Genomic DNA, 12,639 nt, shown 5'->3' on the forward strand with positions numbered 1-12,639 from the left:
AACGCTTCGTGTATTTTTGCCGCTTTTATTTATGAATACTACTACTGAAATTCATGATAGAAATTTCTAATTCTAAAATGAAAAATTTTACATCTACGTCGTCTTAATTAAGAATTGGGATGGCGGAGATCGTGTAATCGTACCTTTATTAAAAGTTCAGTGTAACACAAGAGTCGCACATTCCGCGTTTGCGCGCGGAATTCCAATGTGAAAGCGACGTTTCACGTTGACGAAACTTGACGCGCCGATTGTCATACGTCCGGATGACCGAAACGTTACCTCGACCGATCATTTCCCTCCCGCGGAATATACGTCGGAATCTGTCACCTCCCCGAACGTTTCGTCTTGCGGACGTATAGATACGTTAACACAAATAATGATGTGTGATGATTGATTACTTCCTTATGCGCATATAAAAACAAAAAAAAAAAAATTAAAACGCTAGCGGGCTTACAATCAGTTTCGGTCAACTTTTTTTTTCTTTCGTTGTGTGTTCTTCGAAACTTTCTACAATTCTTGATGTCAATGCCAAGAAAAACGCAAATGTTTAATCAAAGAGAGTACAATCACGAGACGAGTGAATAAAGTGACAAAAATGATTCGAATAACAATTGTCCGCCATTGTCAAATGATCGGGGGATGAGAACTGAAATGAATGCCCTTGTGAAAATTAACAGCTTGTCGAGTAACGTCGGCAGGAGAAGAACACAATTCATCCTCGTCACTTTCTCTTTTACTCTACACAATAACTTTGACAATTGTCACTTTCAAACCGCGATTATTAGTCTCAAGAGCAATTCTAACGGTTAATCAGAGAAAAAGTAATCTGCCTGCCGCCGACCGAGGAAGCTGTTGAGTAATTGTGATCCTCTCTGATCCCAAAAAAAAAAAAAAAAAAACTGTCGAACATTGTGTATCGGGTATGCCTTAAGTTAGAAATTAAAACGGCGACAACGACGGCGACCTGTCACGCGACAGTTCGCTGTCGTGTGTCACGCATACGCGAAACTCATATATAAAATATACACATACATATAATATATATATATATATACCTATATATAGTTCTCCTCAAGTATGTATTTACCGTCACTTATTACGACGAAATAACGTGACGTTGCCTAGGAAGAAGTAAAGCGTTACTTGGACGGAGGGTCTAATACTTTGCCGTTTGTGCGCACCTTGATGTTGTACCTATAAGCCGGTTCCGCCTCTGGCAGGATCGTGCTGCTGTCGTCGTCCTGGTCCTTCATCATCGACGAGTCCGCCGCTGATGCCGACGCCGCCATGTCGTCGGCAGGTTGATCGTTCACGTAATCCTGAACGCTGTCGTACGGTCCGATTGTGTGGGCGTCCTCCAGACCGTTGTTCGGCAATTCGGTTTCCGCGGCCAGGTCGCTGTAGTCGGGTGACTCGCGATGCTCCATCCTCATCTCCGACGAGGACGAGGAAGAAACGACGGGACGTGAGGCCAACGGTCGCAGGACCTCGCGGGTCTCGAGACCGTCGAAAACGCTGTCCTTGCGCGCCTGAGACGCCACAGCGGCGTGTTCTGTGAACAGACTCGTGATGTCCGGAATGTGATCCGGTCTGGTATTGTCCAGATCGTCGACGGCCGCGGCCGAGCGCTCGTCATTCTGGTCGTCGAACGTCGTCTCTGACGCCGTCATGCCGTGCTGCTGCTGCTGCTGCTGATTGCCAGATGCGGGAACGGCGGTGGTCATCAGCCTGCTCACGACCAGATCCTGTGGTGATTTCTCGGACGCTTCCGATGGCGTCGCCTGCTCGATCTCGGCGTCGCTGCTCGAATGATGTTGATCGTCGATGTTGGTGCTATCGATTTCGTGATCGCTCGCTTGGTCGTAGCCGGCCGGTGCCGAGGTGGTCGTGATGTAGGGCCTGTGATTTCTAAAAAAAATATCAAAAAGTTTACTCAGAAATAGAAATCATAGCTGATGTGTTTCTTTGATTTTTAAGATGATTTACAATTTCTTATGTACATGTACAAAATCTTCTTCCAAAGAATTAAATTGTCTTTGCAAGTTGTTTTGCATTATTGTGAAATATCACAGGAAATATTATAGGAAGAAACGTTTCGGAATTCAGAAGAATGAAATTACAGTTATCGAGATGGTAGAATGTGTATTTGTACGAGGTAATATAATTTTTATATCTCTTCAGGTGGTCATTATACTTCGCATGCTTCAGTAGCGCGACGGATAAACACGTTCGATTATAGCGACATATTTGCATATCTTATTACCGGAAGGAGTTTTTTTATTTTTGTACGTGCGCAAGAGAATGAAATTCACCTTAAGTACATCAGCACATTCCTGTGTTATCTCTTCTTCCCTTTTCTTTTTTTTCACACACACACATTCTCTCTCTCTCCCCCCCTCCTTCCTTTTACTCTTTCTGTCTTTTTTTTTTTAGAAGCTTGTGTATTTTTGTGATAAGTATTATCTCACCTCTTACCCCTGAGTCGCGGAGACTGGAATGCTGCCGTAGTTGTAATAGTAGCATCTTGTTTGCTCGCAAATAAAGTCCTTCACAAGAGTGCAATCCTGCGCTTCCCATTCTAACGTCGGTGCCTTCATTGCAACACATCCGTCCGCACTTCCGCTGTCGCCGCTGAAACGCGTCGAGAAATTCGTGTTTTTTAAGGAATTTTCGAGATCAAAAAATGTTTGTCGCGTGTTTTTATATTTTGGGGTCTAATATTAAACTTCTAATATTAGCACAGAAGAACAAAAGCATTTAATTATTAGTGTACAATACAATACTGGAGATTTACTTGATAATAGTGTGTAATAATTTTTTTACTTTAATTTAATTATTTACTTTTTAATTAAAATGTTCAATTTAATGATTTTTAATTCGATTATGTGATTTTATAAGATATAAAAAGCTTTTAATATATGTAATGAAAAGTGTTACTTTTCGCGTGCCACCCTTTGGGGTTCCGTGCCGGGTGGAACTTCAACGGGTCTGTTGCCAGGTCGTTTCAGCATGTAGTCGAAAGTCACATTGAACGGCAATCCCGTGCTCATCCACAGGAACATGTCGGTTCCCAATTTATTACCGGAAGTCCAGAAGTCGTATTTCGTGTAGCCCGCGTTCTTCAAATATTGCGTCATCGTATCAGCCTTCTCTTTTGTCTCAAAAGATGCCAATTGGAGACCTAACGAGCGGCAGTACTGATACGCCAAAAAGTAGTTCAGTTCCGGACTGTAGGGATTCATCCGCGACACGAAGTATTGAATACCATCTAGTTGGATCGTCGTGATTCTTTGGGCTGCAAATATTTCATAAGTCTGTTATTAGAAACAATAATATTTTATAAATAATTTTTCTAACGCGCTCGAAAAAGAGTACGCACATCAAGCTACATTTTAGGTCACATTAAGAAGCGTTGCGTTCGCAGTTGTGGCGCGTGTGAAATTAGAGCAAATTAGAGTTGATACAATTCTCACGATATATGAATGACAATTTTTTTTGTTTTTTATGTAGGACGCACGTGCTTGATTGTCAAAGTAACGCGCAAACTGTAACGACGGTTAAATTCTTTTACATTTTTACAGTGTTGCAAAAAATTATACGTATCTCTATTACAAGTACCTATCTCTATTAAAAGTAATTATTTTAAATGTTCTTCTTCACTTTGTGATCTCAATAAACTTTTATCTTGAAAAAAAAAACTTTCGTTTCTTTTAGCTTGTCGAAGCACGTACGTAGTGTTATGAGTTCCGAGAAGACCGCAAATGGTCGTAGAGCCGCGAAAAATTACGTCCTATGAATACCTAATGCACAGTTACTATTCCATTTCAGCATTGCAGCATAAACCTCACGATCGAGAACCGTTACGATTAATAAAAACGTCCATCTTTTTCTCTGCTGTGTATGCAAATATATCGCGTTCAACGCGGAAATAGCAGTTTTAAAAAAAACCTTTTTGTTTAAATTTAGAAAAATTTAAAAACGAATATCACGCGCGATATTCAACGTGTTCGCAGAATGCGTAATTTTTTTGCGCGTAGAAGACTCAAAAAAAAAAACAAAAACAATTTCAATTTATACGTTGTCAAAAAAGCGTGACATTTCCTTGTGTTACGCCTCGTAGCAACGCGCGAGATGAGGGAATAAAGGGAGATGCGCGAAATTGAAGCGCGGCTTTCGTTTCGACGCTATTCGTGACCGCTTCGTAACGCGCCTTTTTAATTTCACTTTAAATGCGTGCCCTCGAAAAAAATTATAACGCGTTTTTACCCGACTCCACACAATGACTCGAAACTTTACAGAAGGACAGTGTTAACATCGGGTTGCGCGCAGAGAGTTCATTGAACCGCCACGGCTATTTAGTTAACTGTACTTATGAATTATGACGACGCGTCGAGAAAGATCGCTGAATAGCCCTAGGTGACGAGTGGCGCAACTAAAATCCCTCTCATTGTTTCTAGTCGCGATTGTTTCCCGTTACGTACTCCAGCAGTTACAGACACACCGATGACTGCGAGGAACTGACTTTTTAAATTTTTATTATGTAAACTTACAATTTTCAACATGAAATTATCTACATATATGTCAAACAGGTATAAAACGTGTCTCGAAACATCTCTTGAACTTCATACGCGAGAGAGTTACGAAACAAAATGCATTGAAGGCTTCAATGCAAAAGGAGCACAAGTTCATGTTTTCTTTTTTTCTTTTTCCTCTCTTTGTAACCGCCCAAGAAATTTAAAAGATCAAACAAGAATATTTAACCGGAAAAAAAAGAGAAGAAGAGGAAAAAACTGAAGAGAAGTGAAAGTAGTGTTAATTGAGAGAGAAATAAAAATGTTCGTGTGTTTGGAGAATCGACAGATAAACCCTCGTCGAATGTATGATATTCTTCAATTTCTCGCAACGACAAAGAGGCCCAGAAACTGCTCGTTACGCCGTTTTGTGGAAGTCAATGGAGTTGATTTAAATTTTCCCGAAGGGACACACATTCCGTATGCATGCAAAGTGCGCATCGTTATATACACAGCGAACGGCGAATAAGAAAGAACGACCGGAACGAGATATCCGTCTCGGCCGGTCAGCAGAAGTCTCGTCACGGCTCCGGGTACTTCGTAGAGCGCATCCGTAGCAAAAACGTTCCGGATCGTGAAGTCGGACGTGCAGGTGGTGGTAAATGACCCGAAGGCCTTGAGACGTTTGCCGTCGGTGTGTATGTGTGTCTGTGTGAAGAGACGCGCGCGTGTAAGAAGAGGCGACTAGAGTCGTTTTTAACTACAACTTCACGTAACACACGTTCCCGCCGCGGCCGGCTAATGATTTTCGATGAGGCTCCGGAGCTCGAGAAAACGAGCTCGACATACACGAACGAAACGCGTGTCTATATATAAACGGTTCCCTTAAATATTCATCGGCATATGTAAAATCTGTTTTCTGCGTGATCTCTTTTCTTCTTTTTTTGTGACTACAGCAAGTCTTTTACACTTGTGCGCGAAACTGAATATCTCTCATACACAATCTCGATACAAGTATGGAAATATTTATATGTATATATGTAGATTTTTTTTTTATATATATATATAAATATAAAAATAATATATAAATATACGTAATAAAATTAATTTCTTTAACGTGAACAGAATGTCTTTATTACAAAAAGGGAAAAAATCAAGTGAGACATTTTAATAATTTAAATTATGAAATATGTGAGTAAAGATCAAAATTTATTTAAATTTATAAATAAAATGAAGGATGAATCTCAGATTTGTGACGGTTAATTAAATGTGAAATTATTTTAATTCACTGTAACGTGCCCGAACAATAGTCTCGAAATGTAATGTATATAGTCTATAACAATAGTCTCTCTTGATATGTAATGTACATTCTGCGAGACAATTTCAACTACCAAGCACATAATGTATTTTGTGCTGATCACTTGAGATCTTGTAGTGTAAGCGCGGCGCGTGTTTTAAAAATAGACATTTTAGAAATCGTCTTCTGACACTTATTGAAAAAAAAAAAAAAACAACAAAACGTGTGGGAAACCTACGATCTTGTTTTGTTGATCAATCAAAGGTAATGCTCGAACGGTCTTCGAGAGCAGTCGTTAACAAGCTCAAATCGTATACAAGACAGACAACGCGTGATTGCCGGGTTAGCGCGCGAAGTAGTATAATAAATAAATTTATTACACCGTGCAATCTCTACAAATATTCTCTTTAATTTTTTTTAATAGATATTAATTATTTTAGAAATATTATTTTTTTTTAGATATGCAACAAAGAGTGGTTTTGCTTTGTACAATATACACACTTTTTAATGAGCAAAATTTTGAAAAAGCGCAACGCATCAGTGTGGTGCGTCGCCCGTGTATTATGCACATTATGTTATTTCCGGTTCAGACTTTGAATGCGCAACGAGCTGGTGCGGGAGTTTCTTTCTGCTGATCGGAAAGTCGCGTAGAAAACGAGCCGAACGGTGAAATGTATGTACGCGCGATAAAGAGTTTGAAAGAACAAAATTGTAATTTGATAATAAAATAAGGACGTCACCGCGCGAGTTAAAAACCGAGCACGACGACGAACGGAGTCGGGTATATATTGCGTCGTAAATTGTAAGGGTACTAACCTGAGGCGAAGGCCACCACGATAAAGAGCAACAGGATGATCTTCATGTTAGCGTAGCAATTACCGTGCAGTCAGTCGTTTCCGTTTCCGACTCTCTCTCGCTCTCTCGCTCTCTCTCGCTCTCGCTCTCTTTCTCTCTCGGAATACACCGGATGTTAGTGTTAGGGTCGCGTTCTCGGACTGGCTTCGCTCTGTACCGCGAGCCCCCTTAAGAGTCTTCTGCCCGGATCCCGGAGGAGGGGGTAGTTGAAGATGATTCACTGGCTAACCTAGAGCAGGATGGTGGCGGCGACGGCGGCGGCGGCGACGACGACGTCGACAATGACAACAACGTGAAGAAGACAGATCGAAAAGTAATCAAATCGCAAAAGAATCGCAGACGACAGAAGGCCGAAAGAAGAAGACACAATGGACCGAATAACGGCGAGAGGCATATCCATGATCGGGGTGACGCCACGCTTGATTCGGCACGGGTTCGCTTCCTCTCGATCGCAGAGATGATGCGCGAAATCGACGATGTAAAATACGAAGGTGCCACCCTCCCCCCCTTGTCTCGCGATCACAAAGCAAAATCGATTGTGAGCTTGCCGATGGAAATCCTCGTCGACAGGTGAAGAGACGTATATTCCCGCGATCGCCTGATACGTCAATTTTTCGAATTTCTATCTCTTAGATTAGCTCTTAGATAAGACACTTCAACGCAAATAATAATTCAAGCAGTTTTAATTTTACTTACGTACTTGGTAAAGATTTAGAGGTAATGTAATATGTCAATCGGGGCCAGGATCGATCGTTGTGTTCGATAAGGCAAACATAATTTTGCTTTTAAAATCGAAGATGTTTGTACTTGCCGAATAAACCCCGCGGTTATAAATGAGCGCAACGTACAATCGCATCGGGGACTAATTTGTATTAACTAGCAGAGTCGTCGTATGAATAATGCTTGTTCGGCAAAAGGGGATTATAATCCGTTTGTAAGTGGCGTATCGCGTGGACGTGGAATAATGGCAGAAACGGATAATAGCAAGAAAACGTTGTTATTCGATCGGTGTATAACGTTTATGTTAATCCTATTAATAATATACGCACGCTCGGGGCTCACTTTGTTCGAGACACCGTAAATCCTTCTTCAGCCGTCAGTTCTTTCGCACGACGATATATGGAATTTCGCTTTGCCGCGTCTTTCACGATTTTCTCTATCTTTCTCTCTTTCTCTTTCTCTTTCTCTCTCTCTCTCTCTCTCTCTCTCTTTCTCCCTCTCTCTCTCTCTTTTTCTCTCTTGATTCGTATCGACGATGCGGCGGCAAAAAGACGCTCCGCTTCAAGGCAGACTTCATTTCTGAACATCACCTCTCTAGTGAGGCGCTTCGATATCAACCACCCCTAAAAATTGCCTCACTTCATTCTTCAGCGAGGCGACACGCACGAACCTGCCGCTCAAATCCAACGCTAATTGCAACAAATCGCGTTTATTTCCCAACAAGGGAATCCTTAAATTATACCTTTCGGTTACAGGCCGGTTCTCGTAAAGCATTGACATCCAACTATGTTGAGCTCCTTCTCGGTTTTCGAGCGAGCGAACGAACGAGACAAGCTCGATGATGTCGATCGTTAATACCGATTCAAGCGCTCCTCGTTCTCGGGAGTGTACGAATATATATATCAGAGTTTTATTCTAACAGGGTGTGTATAAACCGTATTTTAATAAAATCGCGATCGCGAAACGACGCTTCGCCCCATAAAGAAGACGACGATCCTCGGGCTTAGAAGTTCTCCGCCGTCGCGAGAGAACACTGAAGAGAGCGTTTCAACCGGTTTCCATCTCTCTTTTTCTCTCTCTTCGCACAGCCTTTGGCGCCGTTTATTCTTGCGCTTCTTCGCCGATTTCTTTTGGTGCGCATCATCATCTTTCACTGCGGCGAACGCGGCGTGTTCTTCTTTCCCGTAAGATCCGATGGAATTTCTGGTTCGTCAGCTCGAAAGCGAGCGCGCGAAGCATCACATCGTAGACATTACGAAGCGACGCGTGCGAATGCTACCGGCCCTCGCGTCTCAATTAAGCTTATGCGTGATTAATGATACGAGATCGTATCGGGGTGCGCGCGTCGCCAGAGAGCGTATTTAACGAGTTGACGCATTCCTCCGAGTCGCAAGTCCGCACGGTCCGGATTCTGTTATTTCTTTTCGTTCGAGTTGGGATCGAGAAGCCCTTTCGCCGGCGATATCCCGTAATCTTAATGAGAAGCAGCGTTATTTCATACACAGAGACGCTGCGCGCATTAGACTTCCCTCTCTTCCCTCCTCCAGCCTTCTCCTCGCCGATGTCTTTTCTCCATACGCTAAGAAACGCTGGCACTTATTCGGTAGTTGAAATTCCATTTTATCGTTCCCGCGAACTTTCATAGCGCACGCGCTATATCGAAACGATGGGATTTCCTATCAAGTGCCTCATTGAGCCACGTGAGATAGTACTCACGTTATTACAGGAATCTGGGGTTTATCTCGAAACATCGACCGTGTGTTCGAGCAAAATGTTATTCGCGTTTATATGCATGCGTTTCCCGCGTTTATTTTCTATTCCGACCGACCGATTCTCTACCGGTTTACGGCGTCGTCCGTTTGACTCTCTCATTAGAGGGATGCCTGATACATACGCGAAAAAAGACACACACACACACGCGCGCGCGCAGTTTCTCGTCTCGTATTTAGAAATATTTTATTCAACGTGCCTTCTCGTGTGTCGATGGCACGTCCTCGGCAACGTTTGTTTTTTTTAATTTTTTTTTTTGCATATTTCCTCGAAATATTTGCCTAAATCATTCGGAATGATTCGACTTGAACTTTCTTCGCTGCTAAATTTTTATTCGCTACTAAATGTTTTTCGAAGAAGTTTATTAATAGCAAACACGCCGTGTGTGTGTGTGTGTGTGTGGTGTGTCGAATCAATAAACGTACACGCAGGTATTAACCGCAGGCGATGCGCATCGATAACGCACACGAGTCGCAAAGAAACGATGTTTCTCAAGGTGGACTGTATTTCTGATCGTGTGTTTCGCGAATCGAAGAATCGATTCACCTGCCTCTCGAAATACCGCAGTGCGATCGGCTCTTCTGTCTGAAACGGCGCGCTCCTTCTCCAGTTGTTCGATTACGATATGGAAACCGGTACGAGAAACGCCACATATACTCCAGAAAACGTATCGTCTTCTTCCTCCTCCTCCTCCTCCTGTTCCCTCTTCTCGCCGCCAGTATCCGTATATGGTATTATCTCTCGACCGCGGTATATGCCCGGTGGCGGAATCGTTGGATCAATGATCAGAGACCGTGTTATTTCTGGTGCACGGCGCGCTGTGCGGGCGCGATCATGCGTACGTACATACGCAAAAAAGAATCTCGCGTGACATCCAAGACCTACCGCACCACGGAAACCGTCTCTCCGATTCTCTTTGCATTCGCGGCTCCCTGCACGGGAAGAAACAGAGCCAAGTTTAATGACAGGATAGTGCCGGTTCCCTTCGCGCGCGGGTTCAAGAACGCAGATAAATCGGCGGGAGACGTTTCGCGATCGCTGGCTGTTTCATTACACGCAATTTAATTCGAGTGCGCAACGCGTTGTTGTTTCGAAAAGCTGTAGCCGAGAAAAGCTCGATAACTTTGTACGAATCTTTGTTTTTTTTTTTTTTTTTTTGTACTTGATATAAAATGCTTTTTTCTCATGTATTATTCGAAATTAATCACAGCGTGCCAATTGTAGACACGTTGATAATGGAATTTGGCTGAAGAGTTAGTCGACTTTGTATCGAGAGCGTGCCGCGAATACTCGCGGCGCAAGTCACGTTCCGTCTTTGGTACCTTGGTATAGGTCAGTTTAACAGGTTGGGTTCCCATCGCGGTATTCCCGTGGGAATGCATCATGTTCACTCGAGTGTACTCAAACTCGGTGATGCTTATGGAACTCTCTTTCTCTCTCTCTCTCTCTTCCCGTGAAGCGATGAGAGAAATGAAAGCAAAATCTCTGGCGTATTGGATAAACAAGCGATCTTGTAGCAACGCACACCATCGCAATTGTCGTCGTCTCTTCGTTCTTCCGTTCTCTCTTACTTACCGTCTTTTTCTCTCTCTCTCTCTTTCTCTCGTCTCGTTTTCTTCGTCATCTTCGTCTTCTTCTTCTTCGTTTTCTTCTTCCTTTCTTTCGCTTGATCCGCTCCATGCGAGGGAGATGCTAGAAACAACTTCTCACAGCCGCGCGCCAAGAGACTTGGCTTTTTTTTTTTGCTAAAACAAAAGCAAAGACGGGGGTTCGCCGCGCGGCGGCTAGCGACGGCCAGCAGCGACGACCATCGCCGCGACGAAGAACACGAAGAAGAGGAAGGAACAAGGCAAGCGGGAGAGGAAGGATGCCTAGGGGGATTCTTGTCGAGGTCTATTTCAGGACCCAATCGCTATATGTAAGACCCTCTTCCACTCTCCCTCCCTCCTCACACGTCTCACCTCGTCCTTTTTCATCATCTTGTTGCGCCCTCGTTCTCGTCGTCTGCCTCCTCTTCGTCACCACTAGTGTGCCTCATCTTTTTCTTCTCCTTTTTTCCTGTGTGTACGGAACTTTTGGTTTTAACTTGCGAACACAATCTCGAACCGAGACGGAGCCATACTGCCTCGTAGACTTCGACGACGTTCGCTCTCTTCCATTTTGATATCTCTAGGACAGTGATCCTCATGCGATGCTTCGTGATTAATCGAGAGAACAATGTAGGTGTCTTGAAAAAAAAAGAAATACATCAAAGGTATCTTCACAGCAAGGATACGATCGCAATGTAATAAGAAATTTTGGAACTGTTAATCAGGAAGGAAAAGAAAATAGAATATTTATCTTCTCTTTTTAAAAAATGTTTTAATTTTTACTTGTTATTATGTTACCTACACTCTTATTATTTTAATTGAATTTATTTTAACAGTCTAAAATTAGTAAAATTTTCAATAATGATTTTCTCCGAATTTTTCATAGAAATAAATATTGAAAAAATTTGTAAAATTTTATTTTTTGATCAAGAATAAGCTTCTCAAGTTTCAAAAATTTTTGTCATTTTTCAGATATGTCCCAAATCTTCTTAAAGCAATCAAATACTAGTTTCAAACTAGTTAGATAACAAACTAACGCAAGAATTTTTCAAGTAATATATTTAATATATTATATATTATATTTATACGACTTTATTGAATTTCGCAGTGATTATATTATTTGACGTCAGTATATTTTTAACTCGATATGTTTCTGTAAAATTGTTCGTTCGCGACAAAAAATTAATTACATCTTAATTCCGTGTCTGATTCTCTTAAGAACTGTGAAATAACGCAGAGGAAGAAAGATTATCCCGACGATAGAGGGATAGAGTATCAAACACTGTTAACTATTTATAGAATTCGGTTCTATCCGAAAGAGAATCCAATTATAAGTGCGCAGGAGTGGTCGAGCGACTTCGTAGTACGAAAAAGGGCCGCACGACCTTGCACACTTTTTTATGCTTCACTCTTTCGGAGGCCATAATTCAGTTAGTACCAGAGCAGCTTGGCATGGACTTGCTATTTCTTTTGGAGTTTTAAAACAGTGATTCTCACTTGCCTCTTCGACAAGCGTACTTATACTTTCACGCGACATAGTTCTTTCATCTTTCGAACAATGTCGATAAGCCGAAAATCGGCGAACTTTTGTAAATTCGCTCGTTGTACGTGTACATGCACATATGTGTATATAGAAGTATCATCGAAATAGACTGTGTAATAGAGAAATAATTAATTTTTATATTCGCAAAATCGATTCTATGCAAATATCTTTTACATTACAATCTTAAAAAAAAAAAAAACAGTATTTTAACTTTTAATAATAATTTATTCTAAAACTTTTTTCTATTACTTCTTCACGTCTGCTTGTTGAAGTTGCGAGCGACACAAAGATCCAAGTTGAGAACATCAAGTTGACTACTGATCGTTTCGAGCTGGAGCACGGCTCATCGATTAT

At 41.9% G+C, this 12,639-nt stretch overlaps 2 protein-coding genes across 6 annotated transcripts in view; one reads left to right on the forward strand and one right to left on the reverse strand.

Annotated features, from left to right (window-relative positions):
* LOC109861370 (cytosolic carboxypeptidase 1-like) overlaps positions 1 to 12,639 on the forward strand; it is a 32,653-nt gene that overhangs the window by 10,931 nt on the left and 9,083 nt on the right. The window lies entirely within an intron of this gene.
* Positions 12 to 6,821, reverse strand: LOC109861559 (C-type lectin 37Da). Of its 2 annotated transcripts, none has more exons than XM_020441284.1 (4): positions 6,625 to 6,821; positions 2,938 to 3,295; positions 2,476 to 2,631; positions 12 to 1,908 (listed from the first exon to the last, which is right to left on the reverse strand). In XM_020441284.1, the coding sequence occupies exons 1-4, from the start codon at positions 6,668 to 6,670 to the stop codon at positions 1,140 to 1,142; spliced, it is 1,329 nt and encodes a 442-aa protein (XP_020296873.1). In that variant the 5' UTR covers positions 6,671 to 6,821; the 3' UTR covers positions 12 to 1,139. The 2 variants fall into 2 exon arrangements, with proteins under 2 accessions (XP_020296873.1, XP_020296932.1); XM_020441343.1 differs by having other exon boundaries at positions 1,821 to 1,908; positions 2,469 to 2,631; positions 6,625 to 6,820.

The sequence above is a fragment of the Pseudomyrmex gracilis genome, unplaced genomic scaffold (genome assembly GCF_002006095.1).
Source record: "Pseudomyrmex gracilis isolate BER0280 unplaced genomic scaffold, ASM200609v1 scaffold_0, whole genome shotgun sequence".
In the NCBI taxonomy this organism is placed as follows: Eukaryota; Metazoa; Arthropoda; class Insecta; order Hymenoptera; family Formicidae; genus Pseudomyrmex; species Pseudomyrmex gracilis.